Raw genomic sequence first — 21,141 nt, 5'->3', positions numbered from 1 at the left:
ATAATAAAAGCCATTTATGACAGACCCATAGCCAACATAATACTCAATGGTGAAAAGCTGAAAGGCTTCCCGGTAAATTCAAGAACAAGACAAGGATATCCACTCTCACCAGTTCTGTTCAGCATTGTAGTGGAAGACCTAACTACAGCAGTCGGACAAGAAAAAGAAGTAAAAGGTTTACGAATTGGAAGGAAAGATTGAAAACTGTCACTACTTCAGATGACATGATACTCTATAAAGAGAACCCCAAAGTCTCCACACAAAAACTGTTAGAACTAATAAATGAGTTCAGAAAGGTAGCAGGATACAAGATTAATACATGGAAATTTGTTGTGTTTCTTTACACTAACAATTAAATATCAGAAAGAGAAAGCAAAAGAAGAAAAAAATCCTGTTTAAAATCGTGTCAAAAAAAGTAAAATACCTAGGAATAAACTTAACTGAGGAGGTGAAAGATGTATATGCTGAAAGCTGTAAAACATTGACATAAAGTAAATTGAGGATGATTCAAAGAGACAAAAAGATATCCCATGCTCTTGGATTGGAGGAATTAATATTGTTAAAATGGCTATACTACCAAAAGTAATATACAGATTTAATGCAATCTCTATCAAAATACTCATGACATTTTTCACAGAACTAGGACAAATAATCCTAAAATGTATATGGAACCCCAAAAGACCCAGAATTGCCAAAGCAATCCTGAGGAAAAAGAACAAAGTTGGAGGCATACCCCTTCTAGACTTCAGACTATACTACAAAGCTACAGTAATCAAAACAGTGTAGTATTGGCACAAAAACAGACATATAGATCAATGGAACAGAATATACAGCCCAGAAATAATCCCATGCACCCATGGTCTATGACAAAGGAGGCAAGAATATACAATGGAGAAAAGACAGTTTCCTTAACAAGTGGTGTTGTGAAAGCTGGACAGCTACATGTAAATCAATGAAATTAGAACACTCCCTCACACCATATTCAAAAATAAACTCAAAATAGTTTAAAGACCTAAATATAAGACATGACACCATAAAACTCCTAGAAGAGAACATAGGCAAAAACATTTTCTGACATAAATCATAGCAATATTTTCTTGGATCAGTCACGTAAGGCAAAAGAAATAAAAGCAAAAATAAACAAATGGCACCTAATGAAACTTCAAAGCTTTTGCACAGCAAAGGAAACCATTAACAAAATGAAAAGAAAACCTACAGAATGGGAAAAAAATATTTGCAAGCAGTGTGACTGACAAGGGGTAAATATGCAAACAATTCATACAACTCATTAACAAAAAAATAAACAACCCAATCAAAAATGGGCAGAAGGCCTAAATAGACAGTTCTCCAAAGAAGACATACAATTGGCCAACAGGCACATGAAAAGATGCTCATCATCACTAATTATTAGAGAAATGCAAATCAAAACTCCAATGAGGTATCACCTCACACAAGTCAGAATGGCTGTCATCAAAAAGTCCACAAATAATAAATGCCGGAGAGGATGTGGAGAAAGGGAACCCTCCTAAACTGTTGGTGACAATGTAAACTGGTGCAGCCACTGTGGAAAACAGTATGGAGGTTCCTAAAAAAAAACTAAAAGTAGAACTACCATATGATCTTGCAATCCCACTCCTAGGCATATATCTGGAGAAAACCATAATTTGAAAAGGTACATGCACCCCAATGTTCATTGCACCACTGTTTACAATAGCCAAGACATGGAAGCAACCTAAATGTCCATCGACAGATGAATGGATAAAGAAGATACACAAAATGAATCTGTATACAAAACAGAAGCAGACTTACAGACATATAATACAAATTTATGGTTACCAAAGGAGAGAGAGAGTGAGGGATAGATTAGACGTGTATTATTAAAAGACATAAACTATTATACATAAAATAGATAAGCAACAAGGTTTTACTATATAGCACAGGGAATTTTATTCAATATTTTGTAATCTACAATGGAATATAATCTGCAAAAAAAAAAAAAAAACTGGATCACTATGCTGTACACCTGAAACTAACACAGTATTGTAAATTAACTATACATCATTAAAGAAAAAGAAAAACAATTAATTAAAAGTTAAACAGAACAAAAAAAAGCAATTAAAAGATGTATAGCAAAATCAACTCACTTTTTTCCTCCTCTGTTAAGTTGTTGGAAAGATAAGTTGGTAGAAGTTCCTTTAGAAAGATTCAAAATTTTGTGAAGGAATACTGTCAAAGTACAAAAAGTAGATTTTAGAAATTTAGAGCTTTTATACTTTTTTCTCTAAGTTTTAGGAAACTTTTAGTATATTATTTCCAAAACATTATCTGGCAGGTGTGGGGAAAATTTAACGATTTACTTTTGGGGCTTAAACTTTTAATTTGCTATTGTTACTAAGTATTATATTTTATCTCATTTATTCTAAATGCAGACTAAGAGATATGTTATGTTCATGATCATTCAACTTTTGAAATTATCTATTACTTCTTACTCTACACAAGGAGATTTTTAGCTGCCTAAGTTTCTTATTTTTTTCAATATAATTAAATGAAATATTTGTGTTAAATCATATTAAATATGATTATATATTTTGATTATATAAATATTTTTTGCAGCTTAGACATATGTTTTATGAGTATATTTCCTTTCTTGTATACCTTTTGTTATGCTTAATAATTGCCTTATTTTTTCAATTGATTATTTTTTTTTCTGTTTATGTATCACATATTTATCCACAGTCTTTTTGTCAGACCCTAAAACGTATTTGGAATCTATGTGTTCTATTTAATTTTTTCTTAGTACTCTCCTACTTAGAGCCTTTTGTCCTCCTGTTTCAAGGTGGGTTAGTTCTTCCCTAGGCCTGCAGTCTACAGCTTAAGTTATCGTGAGATTGCTTTTCACCATTATTCTGGGGTTATATTTGTCTCTTTTCTGATCATATTCTCTTATTTTGGGTCTTTGTCTTTCTCTTTCTTAGTTTAGTCCCTCATTTTTCTGGAGCACATCCTCCATAGTAGCTTCTTAAGCAAGGTTATATGGGATGAAAAATATTTTGAGATTTGCATGTCTAAAATTATCTGTGTTATACTATTATATGTGATCATAATTGGGCTGGGTTTAAAATACTAAACTAGGAATAGATTAATCTCGTGATTTTGAAGGGCTTATTCTATTATAGTAGTTCTCAAAATGTGGTCCCTGAACCAGCAGCATCAATGTTACCTCGGAAATTGTTAAAAGAGCAAATTTTTTATCTCCATCAAGGCTTATTGAATCAGATATGCTAGGGAATGAGACCTTGCAATCTGTGTTTAGACAAAAACTCAAGTTGATTTGTGCAATGCACAAATGCCAAGCAGTGCATGGCAGTGTGGACTGGCCATTTGATGACAACCTCTCAATATTTGTGGGTATTTTTGAGAGGGGTAAGTCCGTCATTTCTCTAGAAGAATCCTAATATCTTCTGCCTAGGGATTGAGTAAGGGTGGTTGGGGGTGGGTAAGGGGCATAAGGTTTGACTTTCAGGGATGTATGTAGAGGATAGTCTGCTCTCAATGAAGGAGGGAATCTGAGGTCAAACGTTATATTATCAATTATTAAACAATCTTCTGTAATTAGCTCTATTATTTTCTTCAGAGGTACCTGTTGTCTACCTTTCCTGAATATTTTTGAATACTTCTTTTCACCTATCTTCCTGCAGTCATTTAACTTTTGCCTTTTGCATTTTGGTATGTCAGTTATCACCTTTCAAAATTTTATTGAAATTACTCCTTTGTAGTACTTTTCTCTTTCATTGTCTTTATTCTTGCGCGTGTATGTTTTAATTTATTCCCTTGGTTTCATTTTAGTAGGATTTTAGAAGGGACAGAAGATGAGTGAATACTTTTAGTCTTCCATTTTTATCTAGAAATCTATGGGCACAAGTGTTTTAAAATATAGATTCCTGGAAGTGGTATGGTTAAGTCAGAGAATGCACTTTTAATTATAGCATGGCTTTTCAAATCAAATTCTAAGTGAAGGTATTATAACTACTGAATTATTGATAGTTTTCATTGTAATTTATTTACTGCACAATTACATTTTAAGGTGCTGTTGTGACTTTTTGTTGATAACTAAAGTAGAATGACTTATAAAATTGAATTATATTTAAGAAATTTGCGGAAAACTGAAGACAGGAAAAGGAAACTAGAGGAGCTTCTTAATTCTGTTGGTCAAAAAGTGTCAGAACTCAAAGAAAAGTAAGTTAAGTTTTGAAATGTGTTTTGAATATTTGAAAACATACCTCAACTAATACTTAAATTTTGAAAATCTTAGTTATAATCACTGTCTTAATTTTTTGGTATCTCACTCTAAAAAGGGGAAGGATGTAAAATAATATAGAATGTCTTCCTTTTTAAAAAAATTTAATAAGAACAAAAATATTTTAAGTTTCTGTATTCCCAAGCATTGGAAAATTGAACAGGAAGAATTGAATGTAATGTGTTAATGCTGGGAGTGTTTACATTTGGTATTCCCATTTCTTTATTATTTTGACTTCAAGATTTTAGACTGCTTTATTTCAGATGATGCTATAGGACCACCTATTCCATAGTCTTTCCAGAGGTATATGATCATGTTAAAAAATTTTTATCTTTTTGCCCTTTTGGGTATTAAAAATATTCCTTCATGCAAATATTATTCTCAAATTTAAGAAGCATTTATGAATGTGATTAATCTCAAAACCTTTCACGTACCTCTGTGTTCCTGTGATTGCTTTTTAATATAGGATAGAAAATATTGGTATGGGAATTATTATAAATGTGGAAGCATTTTCCTTTAAGAATTGTGAAGATTGGAAAACTGGAGAATGTGGCATTAAATATAGCATATGTTATCACTTGCTTTCAGTTTTATGAGACTAAAACTTTTCTATAAACATATTTTTTCTTTAAGTGGTGTGTTATGTATCCTTTTCTTTCTTATGAAAGAAATATAAGTTATTGCATCAAGAAAAAAATTCATCAAACTGAAAACTATGAATTTTTTTTTCTATATAGAGTTAGGAAACAGTTATCTGTTAACATTTATATATATTTATTTATAGAGAAAAAAACAAAAAAATCTTCAAACCCATAAATTCAATGTTTTTCATATTCCTGAATGTTTTTTATGTTAGACATACAGAAATGAAATCACATAATTTCCTTCCTGGTATAATTAGCGAAGTATAAGGAAAATAATATATTCTTTTCAGTATTACATGCTCAGAATCAGTGCTTAATAATACTCAGATAATTGTCAAATATTTATTGAGTGGTTAGCTTATGATACCAATGTTTGACTCCATTTGTTAGTCATTTGCATGTGTCAGGTGTTGTCCTGGGCACTGTACATATTCATCATTTTTAATACTTAAAACAACACTGAGAGGTGGATATTCTTACATTTTGCAGATTAGGAAGCTAAAGATTGGAAAGATTTATTTGCCTAAGTTGAGCAGTTAGTAAATGACTAAGCAAGCATTAGATCTTGTATTTGTCTGACTCCATAAAGTTCCTTTTCTTAGTCACTACACTATACTACCACTATTTTGGAAGGATTATTATGAAAACATTCTGAGGAATATGACTGAGGACCTTGTGGATAATGTGACTGAGGAATTAAATTTTTAATTTTATTTAGTTTTAATTAATTTAAATTTAGACAGCCATATGTGGCTACCATTTTGGACAAGTGACTCCTAGAGTCTTATGTGTAGGGAAGGGAGGAATAGAGCACTTAGAGAGGCAATAAAAGTACTGTAAAATGCCTGGAACTTAATATCAGACACACCCATATATGAATTTTAGGTCCTCTGCGTACTATAGGGAAGACCTGTGCAATAATCTGTTTGGATTTAAGTCTCCATATTTATAAAATGAGAATTGTAATACTTATTTTGAATTGTTCTGAGAATTGACAGAATCCTGGGCATTTTCAAGGCACTTACATATTTGTCGAAGGACTAAGTAATAGGAATATTACTATTATATTTAATAAAATAATATATATGTACAAGTATTTTTTTTTTTTTGCGTGTACAAGTATTTTTAAGGAAAGTAATTTAAAAGTTTTAAACTTTGGCAAGTGGGCACATAGGGAGAGAACATATCTAATGGGCTGAATATATCAGGTGAGTTTTAAGATTTTATTTATATTTTTGACAGGGATATATTTGAGGGAGTTAGAGTGAGGGGTGAGGTAGGGATAAGGAAGGGGCTGGAAAGTATTCTAGGCAAATGGAACATCCTGTTGAAGGGCACAGCAGATAAAAGATAGGGCATTTTCTGAGAATATAAAACTCTTCAGATGTTGACATATAGTTTTACTGAACTGAGTAAAATGAAATAAAACTGAAAAGATAGATCAATATTATGACTGGGCCTTTGAATGTCATATTAATAAGTTTATACATAATGTAGTAGGTAGGACATCAAGGCCCTGTGAGAATGTTCCCCTTTAAATGTATGCATTGGTATTGTGTCTCTTACATTAATGATATTTTATATGCAAATATTATCAATATTATAGTTAATTAAATTATTGTATAAAAGTTCACTTTACTATATAAGCATAATTTAATTAAATCTATCTTAAATCCAGTTGTCTTTAATTAAACTTGAATGTTTTCATAGATTTCAGAGCAGAACTTCAGAAGCTGCCAAACTTGAAGCTGAAGTAAGAAAAGCACAAGAAACAATTAAAGCTGCAGAAGTCTTGATTAATCAGCTTGATAGAGAACACAAGAGATGGAATGCACAGGTTTGTTTGAAAGAGAGGTCATAAAGAGACATTGCTTAAAACACAGGAAATGTATAAGATAATATATTTGTTAACAAAATGAAAAGGAAAAAATATCCATTAAATTTCAGCCCTGGCTTAGGATAAATTATCTAGATATTAATGGCCATGATGTGAATTAATCTTTTTTTTTAACATCTTTATTGGAGTATAATTGCTTTACACTGGTGAGTTAGTTTCTGCTGTATAACAAAGTGAATCAGCTATACATAAACATATATCCCCATATCTTCTCCTGCTTGCAGCTCCCTCCCACCCTTCCTATCCCACCCCTCTAGGTAGGTGGACACAAAGCACTGAGCTGATCTCCCTGTGCTATGTGACTGCTTCCCACTAGCTATCTGTTTTACATTTGGTAGTGTATACATGTCCATGCCCCTCTATCACTTCATCCCAGCTTACTCTTCCCCCTCCCTGTGTCCTCAAGTCCATTCTCTATGTCTGCGTCTTTATTCCTGTCCTGCCCCTAGGTTCTTCAGAACCATTTTCTTTAGATTCCATATATGTGTGTTAGCATACGGTATTTGTTTTTCTCTTTCTGACTTACTTCACTCCGTATGACAGTGTCTTTGTCCATCTACCTCATTACAAATAACTCAGTTTCATTTCTTTTTATGCCTGAAGAATATTCCATTGTATTTATGTGCCACATCTTCTGTATCCATTCATCTGTCGATGGACACTTAGGTTGCTTACGTGTCCTGTCTATTGTAAATAGTGCTGCAATGAACATTGTGGTACATGTCTCTTTTTGAATTATGGTTTTCTCAGGATATATGCCCAGTAATGGGATTGCTGGGTCGTATTGTAGTTCTCTTTGTAGACTTTTCACCATTGTATATTCTTGCCTCCTTTATCAAAAACAAGGTGACCATATGTGCATGGGTTGATCTCTGGGCTTTCTATCCTGTTCCATTGATCTATATTTCTATTTTTGTGCCAGTACCATTCTGTCTTGATTACTGTGGCTTTGTAGTATAGTCTGAAGTCAGGGAGCCTGATTCCTCCAGCTCCATTTTTCGTTCTCAAGATTGCTTTGGCTATTCGGGGTCTTTTGCGTTTCCATACAAATTGTGAAATTTTTTGCTCTAGTTCTGAGAAATATGCCATTGGTAGTTTGATAGGGATTGCATTGAAACTGTAGATTGCTTTGGGTTGTATAGTCATTTTCACAAAGTTGATTCTTCCAATCCAAGCACATGGTATATCTCTCCATCTGTTTGTATCATCTTTAATTTCTTTCATCAGTATCTTAGAGTTTTCTGCATACAGGTCTTTTGTCTCCTTAGGTAGGTTTATTCCTAGGTATTTTATTCTTTTTGTTGCAATGGTTAATGGGAGTGTTTCCTTAATTTCTCTTTCAGATTTTTCATCATTAGTGTATAGGAATGCAGAGATTTCTGTGCATTAATTTTGTATCCTGCTACTTTTGCCACATTCATTGATTAGCTCTAGTAGTTTTCTGGTAGCATCATTGCAATTCTCTATGAATAGTATCATGTCATCTGCAAACAATGACAGTTTTACTTCTTCTTTTCTGATTTGGATTTGTTTTATTTCTTTTTCTTTTCTGATTGCTGTGGCTAAAACTTCCAAAACTATGTTGAATAATAGTGGTGAGAGTGGGCAACCTTGTCTAGTTCCTGATCTTAGTGGAAATGGTTTCAGTTTTTCACCATTGAGAATGATGTTGGCTGTGGGTTTGTCATATATGGCCTTTATTATGTTGAGGTAATTTCCCTCTATACCTATGTTTTGTAGAGTTTTTATCATAAGTGGGTGTTGAACTTTGTCAAAAGCTTTTTCTGCGTCTATTGAGATGATCATTTGGTTTTTCTCCTTCAGTTCACTAATACGCTTTATCACATTGATTGATTTGCATATATTGAAGAATCCTTGCATTCCTAGGATAAACCCCACTTGATCATGGTGGATGATCCTTTTAATGTGCTGCTGGATTCTGTTTGCTAGTAATTTTTTGAGGATTTTTGCATTTATGTTCATCAGTGATATTGGTCTGTAATTATCTTTTTTGGTGACATCTTTGGTTTTGTTATCAGGATGATGGTGGCCTCGTGTGATGAGTTTAGGAGAGTTCCTCCCTCTACTATATTTTGGAAGAGTTTCAGAAGGATAGGTGTTATCTCTTCTCTAAATGTTGGATGGAATTTGGCTGTGAATCCATTGGGTCCTGAGCTTTTGTTTGTTGGAAGATTTTTTTTTTTTTTTTTTTGCGGTACGTGGGTCTCTCACTGTTGTGGCCTCTCCCGTTGTGGAGCATGGGCTCCAGATGTGCAGGCTCAGTGGCCATGGCTCACGGGCCCAGCCACTCCGCAGCATGTGGGATTTTCCCGGACCAGGGCATGAACCCGTGTCCCCTGCATCGGCAGGCAGACTCTCAACCACTGGGCCACCAGGGAAGCCCTGATGGAAGATTTTTAATCACAGTTTCAATTCCAGTGCTTGTGATTGGCCTGTTTCTATTTTCTATTTCTTCCTGGTTCCATCTCGGGAGGTTGTGCTTTTCTAAGAATTTGTTCATTTCTTCCAGATTGTCCATATTATTTGCATATAGTTGCTTGTAGTAATTTCTCATGATCCTCTGTTTTTCTGCGGTGTCAGTTGTTACTTATTTTTCATTTCTAATTCTATTGATTTGAGTCTTCTCCCTTTTATTCTTGATGATTCTGAATAGTGGTTTATGAATTTTGTTTATCTTCTCAAAGAACCAGATTTTAGTTTTATTGATCTTAGCTATTTTTTTCTCCATTTATTTCTAATCTGATATTTATGATTTCTTTCCTTCTGCTAACATTGGGATTTTTTTGTTCTTTCCCTAATTGCTTAAGGTGTAAGTTTAGGTTGTTTATTTGAGATATTTCTTGTTTCTTGAGGTAGGATTATATTGCTATAAACCTCTCTCTTAGAACTGCTTTTGCTGCATCCCCTAGATTTTGGGTCGTAGTGTTTTCATTGTCACTTGTTTCTAGGTTTTTTTCTTTGATTTCTTCAGTGATCTCTTGGTTATTTAGTAGTGTATTGTTTAGCCTTCATGTGTTTGTATTTTTTACAGATTTTTTCCTGTAATTGATATCTAGTTTCATAACATTGTGGTCGGAAAAGATACTTGATACGATTTCAATTTTCTTAAATTTACCAATGCTTTATTTGTGACCCAAGGTATGATCTATCCTGGAGAATATTCTATTAGCACTTGAGAAGAAAGAGTATTCTGTTGTTTTTGGATGGAATGTCCTATAAATATCAATTAAGTCCATCTTGTTTAAGGTATCATTTAAAGCTTGTGTTTCCTTATTTATTTTCATTTTAGATGATCTATCCATTGGTGAAAGTGGGATGTTAAAATCCCGTACTATGATTGTGTTACTGTCGATTTCTCTGTTTATGGCTGTTAGTATTTGCCTTAAGTATTGAGGTGCTCCTATGTTGGGTGCATAAATATTTACAATTGTTATATCTTCTTCTTGGATTGATCCCTTGATCATTATGTAGTGTCCTTCTTTGTCTCTTGCAATAGTCTTTATTTTAAAGTCTATTTTGTCTGATATGAGAATTGCTACTCCAGCTTCCTTCTGATTTGCATTTGCATGGAATATCTTTTTCCATCCCCTCACTTTCAGTTTGTATGTGTCCCTAGGTCTGAAGTGGGTCTATTGTAGACTGCATATATATGGATCTTGTTTTTGTACCCATTCAGGAATCTATGTGTTTTGGTTGGAGCATTTAATCCATTTACATTTAAGGTAGTTATCAATTTGTGTGTTCCTATTACCATTTTCTTAATTGTTTTGGGTTATTGTTGGTCTTTTCCTTCTCTTGTGTTTCCTGCCTAGAGAAGTTCCTTTAGGATTTGTTGTAAAACTGGTTTGATGGTGCTGAATGCTCTTAGCTTTTGCTTGTGTGTAAAGGTTTTAATTTCTCCATCGAATCTGAATGATATCTTTTCTAGGTAGAGTAATCTTGGTTGTACGTTTTTCTCTCATCACTTTAAATATGTCCTCCCACTCCCTTCTGGTTTGCAGAGTTTCTGCTGAAAGATCAACTGTTAACCTTATGGAGATTCCCTTGTATGTTATTTGTTGCTTTTCCCTTTCTGCTTTTAATATTTTGTTTTGTATTTCATTTTTAATAGTTTGATTAATATGTGTCGTGGCCTATTTTTCTTTGCATTTATCCTGTATGGGACTCTCTGTTCTTCCTGGAGTTGATTGACTATTTGCTTTCTGATATTAGGGAAGTTTTCTACTATAATCTCTTCAAATATTTTCTCAGTCCCTATCTTTTGCTTTTCTTCTTCTGGGACCCCTATAATTCGAATGTTGGTGCATTTAATGTTGTCCCAGAGGTCTCTGAGACTGTCTTCAATTCTTTTCATTCTTTTTTCTTTATTCTCCTCTGCAACAGTTATTTCCACTGTTTTTACTTTCAGGTCACTTCTCCGTTCTTCTCCCTCAGTTATTCTGCTATTGATTCCTTCTATAGAATTTTTAATTTCATTTATTGTGTTGTTCATCATTGTTTGTTTGCTGTTTAGTTCTTCTAGGTCCTTGTTAAATGTTTCTTGTATTTTTTCCATTCTATTTCCAAGGTTTTGGATCATCTTTACTATCATTACTCTGAATTCTTTTTCCGGGTGACTGACTATTTCCTCTTCATTTGTTTGGTTTGGTGGGTTTTTACATTGCTTCTTCATCTGCTCTGTATTTCTTTGTCTTCTCATTTTGCTAAACTTACTGTGTTTGGGGTCTCCTTTTCACAGTCTGCAGGTTCCTAGTTCCCATTGTTTTTGGTGTCTGCCTCCAGTAGCTAAGGTTGGTTCAGTGGGTTGTGTAGGTTTCCTGGGGGAGGGGACTGGTGCCTGTGTTCTGGTGGATGAGGCTGGATCTTGTGTTTCTGCTGGGCAGGACCATGTCTGTTGGTGTGTTTTGGGTTGTCTGTGACCTTATTATGATTTTAGGCTGCCTCTCTGCTAATGCGTGGGGTTGTGTTCCTCTCTTGCTAGTTGTTTGGCATAGTGTGTCCAGCACTGTAGTTTGCTGGTCGTTGAGTGGAGCTGGGTTTTCGTGTTGAGATGGAGATCTCTGAGAGAGCTTTTGCTGTTTGATATTACATGTGGGGCTGGAAAGTCTCTGGTGGACCAACGTCCTGAACTCAGCTCTCCCACCTCACAGGCTCAGGGTTGACACCTGGCTGGAACAGCAAGACTCTGTCACCCACACAGCTCAGAAGTAAAGGGAGAAAAAGAAAGAAAGAAAGAAAGAAAGAAAGAAAGAAAGAAAGAAAGAAAGAAAGAAAGAAAGAAAGAAAAAATTAAATTAAAAAATAAAAAATATTATTAAAAACAAAATAATAAAAAAGTAATAAAAAAAAGAAAGAGAGAGCAACCAATCCAATAAACAAATCCACCAATGATAACAAGCACTAAAAACTATACTAAAAAAAAAAAAACAAAACAGCCACACAGAACCCTAAGACAAATGATAAAAGCAAAGCTATACAGACAAAAGTACACAAAGAAGCATATCCATACACAGTCACAAAAGGAGAAAAAGGAAAAATATTTATATGTATATAAAAAAGGAAGAATTCAACCAAATCTGTAAATAAATCTGCCAGTGATAATAAGCTCTAAATACTAAACTAAGAAACTTAAAACCAGAAACAAGTTAGATGCAGAAAGCAAACCCCATGTCTGCAGTTACTCCCAAAGTCCACTGCCTCAGTTTTGGGATGTTTCGTTGTATATTTAGGTATTCCAAAGATTCAGGATACATCAAGTTGATTGTGGAGTTTTAACCTGCTGCTCCTGAGGCTTCATGGAGAGATTTCTCTTTTTCTTCTTTGTTCGCCCAGCTCCTGGGGTTCAGCTTTGGATTTGGCCCTGCCTCTGCTTGTAGGTCGCCTGAGGGCATCTGTTCCCTGCCCAGACAGGACAGGATTAAAGCAGCAGTTTATTAGGGGTCTCTGGCTCACTCAAGCCAGGCGGTACGGAATGCGGGTTGAGCCTGCTGCAGCAGAGGTCAGCATGATGTTGCAACAGCCTGAGTCACGCCATGTGTTCTCCTGGGGAAGTTGTTCCTAGATCACAGGACCCTGGCAGTGGTGGGCTGCACAGACCTCCGGGAGGGGAGTTGTGGATAGTGACCTGTGCTTGCACACAGGCTTTTTGGTGGCTGCAGCAGCAGCCTTAGTGTCTCATGCCTATCTCTGGTGTCTGCGCTGATAGCCACGGCTTGCGCCTGTCTATGGAGCTCATTTACATGGTGCTCTGAATCCCCTCTCCTTGCACACCTCGAAACAATGGTGTCTTGCCTCTTTGGCGTTCCAGACATTTTCCCGAACTCCCGTCCGGGTAGCTGAGGTGCACTAGCCCCCTGCAGGCTGTGTTCACACAGCCATCCCAAGTCCTCTCCCTGGGATCTGACCTCTGAAACCCGTGCCTCCACTCCCAGCCCCCACCTGTCCCTGTGGGTGAGCAGACAAGCCTCTCAGGCTGGTGAGTGCTGGTCAGCACTGATCCTCTGTGTGGAAATCTCTCCACTTTGCCCTCTGCATCCCTATTGCTGCGCTTTCCTCCATGACTCAGAAGCTTCCCCCCCGCCACCCCCTGTCTCCACCAGTGAAAGGGCTTCCTAGTGCGTGGAAATTTTTCCTCCTTCACATCTCCCTACCAGAGGTGCAGGTCCATCCGTATTCTTTTGTCTCTGTTTTTTCTTTTTTCTTTTGCCCTACCCAGGTATATGGGGAGTTTTTTGCCTTTTAGGAAGTCTGAGGTCTTCTACCAGCATTCAGTAGGTGTTCTGTAGGAGTTGTTCCACATGTAGATGTATTTCTGATGTATTTGTGGGGAGGAAGGTGATCTCCACATCTTACTCCTCTGCCATCTTGGAGCTCTGCCGTGAATTAATCTTTAAGCAAAATATCTTTATATGAATGGATTTTAGGCAAAGCATCCTATTCCTCTTTTAGTTAGGAAAAGGTAGTGGTACAAATGAGATGTGGAAAATTTAGTACTGTTTAGAACCTTTTTTGGACTTACCTTTACCAAGACAGTCCTCTTCAGATTTGACACTGTCAGCTATTTATTTGTGTTTGAAATTCTCTCTTATTTCAACTTTGTTAAAGTGTTGTCTCTTGTTTTTGTTCATTTGTTTTGATTTTTTTTTTTAAGCAGTTAGATTCCTGCCTTTGCTGGATCCTCCTCATCTGCTTATCCAATAATGTCAATTGCCCCCTCAGTATTCTCTTCCTCAGCTCCTTTCTCTGCAAATATTCTAGGAATTCTCATCCAGTCTGAAGAATGTCACCCAAATGATGATGCTGACCAGAGCTATGTTTCTAATCTGCTGACTTTTAAATTCATATTTGTAACTACACCTTAGATATTGGCATCCAGCTGTCTCTGGAACTCAAATACATGTCTTAATTAACTTATTTTATTTTCTCATATGAAATCTCTTTTATTTCCTGTGTCTCATAAGGCATCTTTCTTATAGGCATCAAAACTAAAAATATGTGGATTATCTTAGACTCCTTCTATTAATTTGTATCCCTTTGCAAATATCCTTCATATTTGTCTTCCATCCTTAATGCTTTTCTTTTTCTTTTTACACCTGAATTCTCCTGACTTGTCTTTCTCCTATCTGACCCTTTAATTAGTTGATTCTTATTTGTCAGCTGAATTATCTTTCTAAAACCCAGTCTCATTACATCACTCATTGCTCTGTTTAAACACGTTCAGTGGCTCATTATTACTGCAGGTTAAAACTGAAGCTACTTTATATGGCATGGGAAGACTTTCAAATCTTCCTCCTTCCAGTCAATTCTGTGTTTCTCTTTTCATTATTTCTATTCTGGTACTCTTTCTGCTCAGGCTTATGCATTAGCCACACTATGCTTCTAATTAAAGAGTCCATGCTTAATTTTTGTTTTTTTATCTTTGCTCATACTCTGTGTATCTAAATCATATTTTACAAAGTGATGCTAATTCACAGTATTTATTAGAATTATTAGGAAATTTCAATGACAAAATATATTCTTCTTTACAGATATGTTGGGATTTTATACATTGTTTTAATATCACAGCAAGATCTGAGGTCTTGTTCGTATTTTTACATTTTGACAATTTTGTTCAGACATGTTATTACTTTAAACCAATAAATGATTTTTTCTATAGTCAAAATTTCAATTTGTGAAGCTATCAATATTTTTTTCTATCTTAGAACATATCCATATGTTGCTCTCTCTCTCCTTTTTTTTCCAGGTTAAAGAGATAACAGAGGAATTAGCTACTCTTCCTAAAAGAGCTCAGCTAGCTGCTGCATTTATTACATATCTTTCTGCTGCTCCTGAGGGTCTGAGAAAAACCTGTTTGGTAGAATGGACCAAGTCAGCTGGTCTTGAAAGTTTGTATTTAGTTATTCATAAATTTGAAATTTCAATATACTAAAAAGCACATCTTTTGATTTTTGTCATTTTACTTTGTTTTTAAATGAGGAAAATTTTCTGTAAGTTAAAGGATACCACAACTACTTTAGATGTGCTAAATTCTACAAATGTTCTGAGAATCGCTTTAGTATAATGACTCTTCTACCCATAAAATCTCTTTATGAAACTGACACCACTGAATTATTTTGATGTTGTACGAATGCAGTTAAACATTTTATTAATTTTTACACTAATTTCATATGGTAAGATGAGATGTAGGAATTGCAAAATTCTTTGTGAATTTTGTGGTTTTCGCAAATTATTATAGTTGTGCTACATTCATTTGATAGAAGAAATATAATTTGAGTTTCATTCCTTTGCACTTTTTAAAACTTTTTTTCTCTTTAGTTTCTGATTCTAAATGCAGAAGGAGGGATTGCGTATTAAGAATGATCATGGGACTGTTGTTTGAGTATATTATAAATAGTTTTATTCCCTTTCTTTTATCAGGCATAAGATTATTGTAGTAAAGTATTATTGATATCTTTAATTTTTCAGAATTTGATCTGAGGAGATTTCTTTGTACTGAAAGTGAACAGTTAATTTGGAAAAGTGAAGGCCTACCATCAGATGACCTTTCCATAGAAAATGCTCTTGTTATCTTACAGGTAATTAATCTACTTTAATTTTCTCATTAGAAATGTTTCTTTTGAAGCTTGCTCCATGAAGAACCTTCTTTAAATCCTTAGGCTTTCACAGTTAATCTTAGTTAAGTAAAAGCAAAAATATTTTGCTAATAAAAATCCATTTGTGATTCAGGTAGCATCTCTAAAATTTTCAGTGTAATTTATTTTTTACCTTAATATAAAAGTATAAATAAAAATGGTATCATTTTGATGGCAAAATATTTTTAATTGAACTTCCTGATAATAATAGAAATGTTTTAGGGATACTTGATTCATTTGATTATATAGTTCTTTCATCTAGAGTATATTTTAAAAATAAAAATTTTATACTTTTATTTCATTTTGTTTTACAAAGTTATGGAAAGTGAAGATGGATAAGTTTTGGGTTATAAGTAAAAGATAACCATGTGCATATTTTGGAAAATTGTTCTTTTACATAGTATATGTTTCCAAAAAGTAATTATTTAAAGTTGAAACAATTATACCTTAATTAGCAGTGAGTGTGAAAACCAAATACAAAGTCTTGTATACAAGCAAATCATTTCTTTGTATGAAGTTTGATTTTTTTTACCATTACTTTAGTTTACCTTTCTGATACAGGATTTGGAAGATAATGTTTCCCCCTTGAAAATATGTTTTGTTTTTTCTGTTCTTTTTATCTCAACAGTTTATACTCCATATTACCAGTGTTTTCTTTCTTCTCTACAACCTTTCTCTCTGTCCACACACCATTTCTTTATCCCATAACTCCACATCTCAAAGAAAATATAAACATTAAATGCTTCTCCTTAGGCAGTGTAAGCCTACACTTATTATTATAAGATTCATATTGTGAGTATGAATTGTGGTCCCTGTTCATTCCTGGATAATTTATTCTGTTTAATTTGACCTGTTAATCAGCTGACTATGCTTTGATTCTATACATTGGTGTCTTACTAGCATAGAAGTCGTTGAACAAAGATTACACAATTTTGCCTTCTTTTAATTTGATTTGGCTTAAACTTTAATTTATTTTTAAACATTTTTATCATTATTTTTCACTCTAGAATTACAAATCTGGAACTCTAAATGTGTATGTAAATAAATTCATTACAACCTAGTACTTTCTATCATATTTGTTATTCCTTTCCCAAGGTTTCATAGTCACTCCATTTTCAGTACTCCAAGAAAGCAATTGTTAGCAGATTAAAAAAAAAATACTAGTTTAAGAATTTTTATTTTTTATTCCATAAGAAATCAGAGGCTTTTAGAAAAAATATATCACAATAATTTTTATTTTTTACTGATAATAGTAATTGAAAATATTTACTTTTGTTTTCTGAGCTAAATTGTCTTTCATGATGAATTTGGGGCATATTGTCTTTGCAATTAATTTTAATGACAAGCTTAGTATACTTTGTATTTAATATTGCCAAGTTTCTTACAGACACTTATATGCATTTATATGACAAAACAAAACCATTTGGAAAAATTTGTTAGAGTAATTAGTCATTTTGTTGAAATGAATTTTCCATTATGGTTAACATTTTATCTTAATTCTAAGGTGGGCTAGATTTAGAATAAACTGTTGTAGTTGCGGGTGTGGTTGGATACAACAAGTCTATAACATTACCATGTGATATGAAGTTAGATGTCTAAATATGTACAAATTGGGTTTCTGGGAGTCTTCCCTGAGAAAAAAATGACTAGGTGTGATGAATTAAATGTATTTTTGATTCAGAGATATAGCATGTCTCCTCATTAACTACAATAAAGCTTTTCAGAGATTCAGTGTGGGATTTCCCAGATTCAAGCTCTACAGTCACTCAATCCCTTATTGGTGCTAAGGATAGCCTTTTATGTCCAAAATTATTCCTTGTCTTACAAAAAAAGATGCTTGGAATTCTCATATTTGGTTTAAGCTAACTATTGAAGCACATGTGTTATCTGGGTGAGGAAATAGTCAAATAATTATCTGCCACAGAAAGCTCATATGACCTATGTCCTTGAGGAGCAGGGGAAAATCTTGGCCATGGTGTCCTGGATTGCTTGGACTGTGATTTACACCTGTTCTCCTGATGTGATTATTAATAATTTTTTCTTTACTCTCAAACGTGTCCTTTTTTGGAAGATAATTGTATGATCTTTGTAATATTGTGGAACTCAGGGGATAAATGGAGCATATGAGACTATTAGACACTATGGAAAGGTGTGAGTGAAAGCATCCAGAAAGAAGATTGAAAAATATGATTAATTTAAATTTCACAGTGTTGTAAATTTTTCTTGTGAAGATGTACTAGGTATTTTTTTTTATTGTTTATGGACAGTTCAGTGTCAAATTAGTTTTCTTTGCACCACACAATTTCTGAGATTTTTTTTTTCCCTTCCTGCCATTTAGTGTATGCTGAGGAAAGGCAAACTAATTTTCTATTAGTCGAAAGAATATAAAATTGTAAAGGTAAATTGCATAGGGAAAACATTTTTTCGTTAAATCCCAAGTGCATAATAATAATCAACACTTACATGTACTTACTATGTTCTTCATATATTATTATTTAAGAATTAATACAAGTAAAGCACTTAAACACTTAACTCATTTAATTTTCAAATCAACCCTATTTAGTAGGTACATGTATTATCCCTTTTTGTAGATAAGGAAGTTGAGACACAGAAGGATTAAGTTTCTTGTTCAGGGTCACAGAGCTGTCAAGAGGTAGAGCCAAGATTCAAACACTGCCATCTAGCCAGTCTATGCTGTAAAGCTGGCTCTCAAAGATATGTGTGTGTGTTTCTGTGTATGTTTTAACTTATTTATTTTATGTTATTCCTGTTAATATAATTCTCCTATCTTATCAAAAGATGAGCTTTAGTTTTATTTACAAAATGTTTCTACTCTTATCCCATTTGTGGTTATTAAAATTAAAAATAAAATTATAGAGTTTTCTAGATGTTTTAAAAAGTCTTTTATTATATGAAAGTCAAAAAGTGCAAACTTCCAGTTATAAGATAAATAAGCACTAGGGATGTTATGTACAACATGATAAATATAATTAACACTGCTGTTCGTTATATATGAAAGTTGCTTAGAGAGCAAATCCTAAGAATTCTCATGACAAGGAAAAAAACTTTTTTTCTATTTCTCTAATTTTGTACATGTATGAGATGATGGATTTCCCCTAAACTTACTGTGATAATCATTTCATGATGTATGTAAGTCAGATCATTATGCTATACACCTTAACTTACACAGTGTTGTGTGTCAATTATATCAGTAAAACTGGAAGAAAAAAAATAATCTCTTTCAAAAATGTCCACTACCTAATCATTTTTTTTTTTGCCAATATTTATCATGTGTCTCTAGCCTTTGACCTCTGTTTTGAGCTCTATAGTTCTAATTTCCTGTTAGATATTGTTACTTGGAGCTTTGTAGGTAGCTCAAGCTCTGTCTTTAATCATTTTTTTAAAAAAACTTTTAGTCAAGAATCTTTTAGTGGCCAACTTTAGTACTTTTTTTTTTTTTTAAAGCAACTTATGCTTTTAAATAACTGAGATGTTCAAAAGATTGGGACTAGCTTCAGGATTTGAGTGGTGTTACCAGGACATCTCTCTCTCTCTCTCTCCATCTTAAGAGATGGGTTTATTCTTGGATAGGTTCTTTCTACCCTGTGTTAAGTATAGACATTGGTGACTCCAGGTTTACCATTATCACAATTTATGTTCTCAGACTAAAGATATCTCTTTCCTTCCTTTCCAGTATTTGTTACTCCCCCCAAAATATTCTGATTGGTTAGTTTGGGTCACCTGCTCATCCCTTGTGTGCAGTGCTAGATGATTGATAATCCCATGAGAAATGCATTGAGTGGGGCATGCATGCTAGGCAAAGGTAGCTATGTACTTTAATAATTGTTTCTCTTCCTCACCCACTCCCTGTAACCTGCTTCTCTTTTATTTCCTAACACTGGAGATGTCACAATCTTGGTCCAGTAGTGCAAACTGCAAATCTGCAACTCATTCTTACTATGTCTCTTTAATTTTACATTCAGTTAGTTATTCAGCAAGTCTTGTCAAATCTACTTCTCAAATGTGTCATGAATTAATCCTCTTCTAACCACATCTACTGCCAGTGGCTTCAGTTAGGCCTTCATCATGTTGTACCTGGATAAATACATTATTATAGCAGTTGGTCCCCTGCCCCTGTATCAGTTCCTTTATTTTGGAGTGATCCTCCTAAAATGTTAATCTGATCATCACAGTTCCTTGATTAATATATTTCAGTGACTACCCATTACTTGCAGTATAAAAATTTCATTATCCTTAAACATCACATAAGATGCTCTTCATGATCAGAAAGACCTCTGATTACTCCTGCCATTTTATATGCATCATCTTTGTCTATACTTTTTATTCCAACTATGCCAAACTACTGGTAGTTTTCCAAATACTCCCAGGCTTTTCATTCTTCTCTCAATCAGGCTGTTGTTTTGGCCTAATATGTTTTTTTTACTTCTTTCCATGGCCAAGTCCTATTTTTTTTTTTTTTTTACCTAGTTTGACTTGAATTGCTTCCTAGCAGCTTCTCATAACTCTGCCTGTGATCCACCTATAGAATTTTGTGTCCTCTTTGATTGAAAAAATTTTCGGTTTTTTGCTTCTTTATTAGATGTGTGGCCAATGAGGGTAAGGGAATGTATCTTATTAATTTTTGTATCTCTCGTGTTGTCTTATTATAAACATTATTCAACATATGGTAGATGAATGAATAGCATGAATGAATGAAAGCTCACTATTTTTGGATATACTATAATTTGTTAAATGTAGAATTTTACCACATTTAATCATGGAACACAGACCTAAAATATACCTCAGAGGTCTTCTCTAAATCTCTGGAGAAGTATAAATAAGATGAACACAAACTTGTAAGTATTCTTTGAAACTCTTAAGCATATTTTCTGTGCTAAAAACATGATTTTTTTGAAACATTATCTTATTCTCTTTTTAACTGCATCAGATCATTGGTATGAAATCATGGGTAAGAACTTTTTTAAAATTTAAAATAATTATTTTTTGTGGTTAGGCAAAATCTAGTTTACTTGTGGAATGTTTGCTATTGAATGCTAGCATAAAATGAGATCTAAAACCTAGGTGTAATACTTTGGTAATACTTAAGAAGCTATTTACTAGCCATATTATTTTGCTATTTCTGGATGCCTC

At 33.9% G+C, this 21,141-nt stretch overlaps 1 protein-coding gene across 2 annotated transcripts in view; it reads left to right on the top strand.

The window, feature by feature from the left end:
- The window catches only part of DYNC2H1 (dynein cytoplasmic 2 heavy chain 1), a gene marked incomplete at both ends in the record, with an annotated part of 362,190 nt that overhangs the window by 132,065 nt on the left and 208,984 nt on the right, over positions 1 to 21,141 (top strand). Inside the window, 5 exons of one of the 2 annotated variants that reach the window (XM_079708169.1) lie at positions 4,150 to 4,236; positions 6,652 to 6,778; positions 15,102 to 15,243; positions 15,824 to 15,933; positions 20,939 to 20,959. In XM_079708169.1, the coding sequence (XP_079564295.1) occupies positions 4,150 to 4,236; positions 6,652 to 6,778; positions 15,102 to 15,243; positions 15,824 to 15,933; positions 20,939 to 20,959 (487 nt within the window). The remainder of the gene's footprint in view (positions 1 to 4,149; positions 4,237 to 6,651; positions 6,779 to 15,101; positions 15,244 to 15,823; positions 15,934 to 20,938; positions 20,960 to 21,141) is intronic. The other variant, XM_079708170.1, reaches the window with a different exon arrangement.

Source organism: Hyperoodon ampullatus, assembly GCF_949752795.1.
Source record: "Hyperoodon ampullatus genome assembly, chromosome: 7".
In the NCBI taxonomy this organism is placed as follows: domain Eukaryota; kingdom Metazoa; phylum Chordata; class Mammalia; order Artiodactyla; family Ziphiidae; genus Hyperoodon; species Hyperoodon ampullatus.
This window is presented reverse-complemented; position numbering and strand designations above follow the sequence as displayed.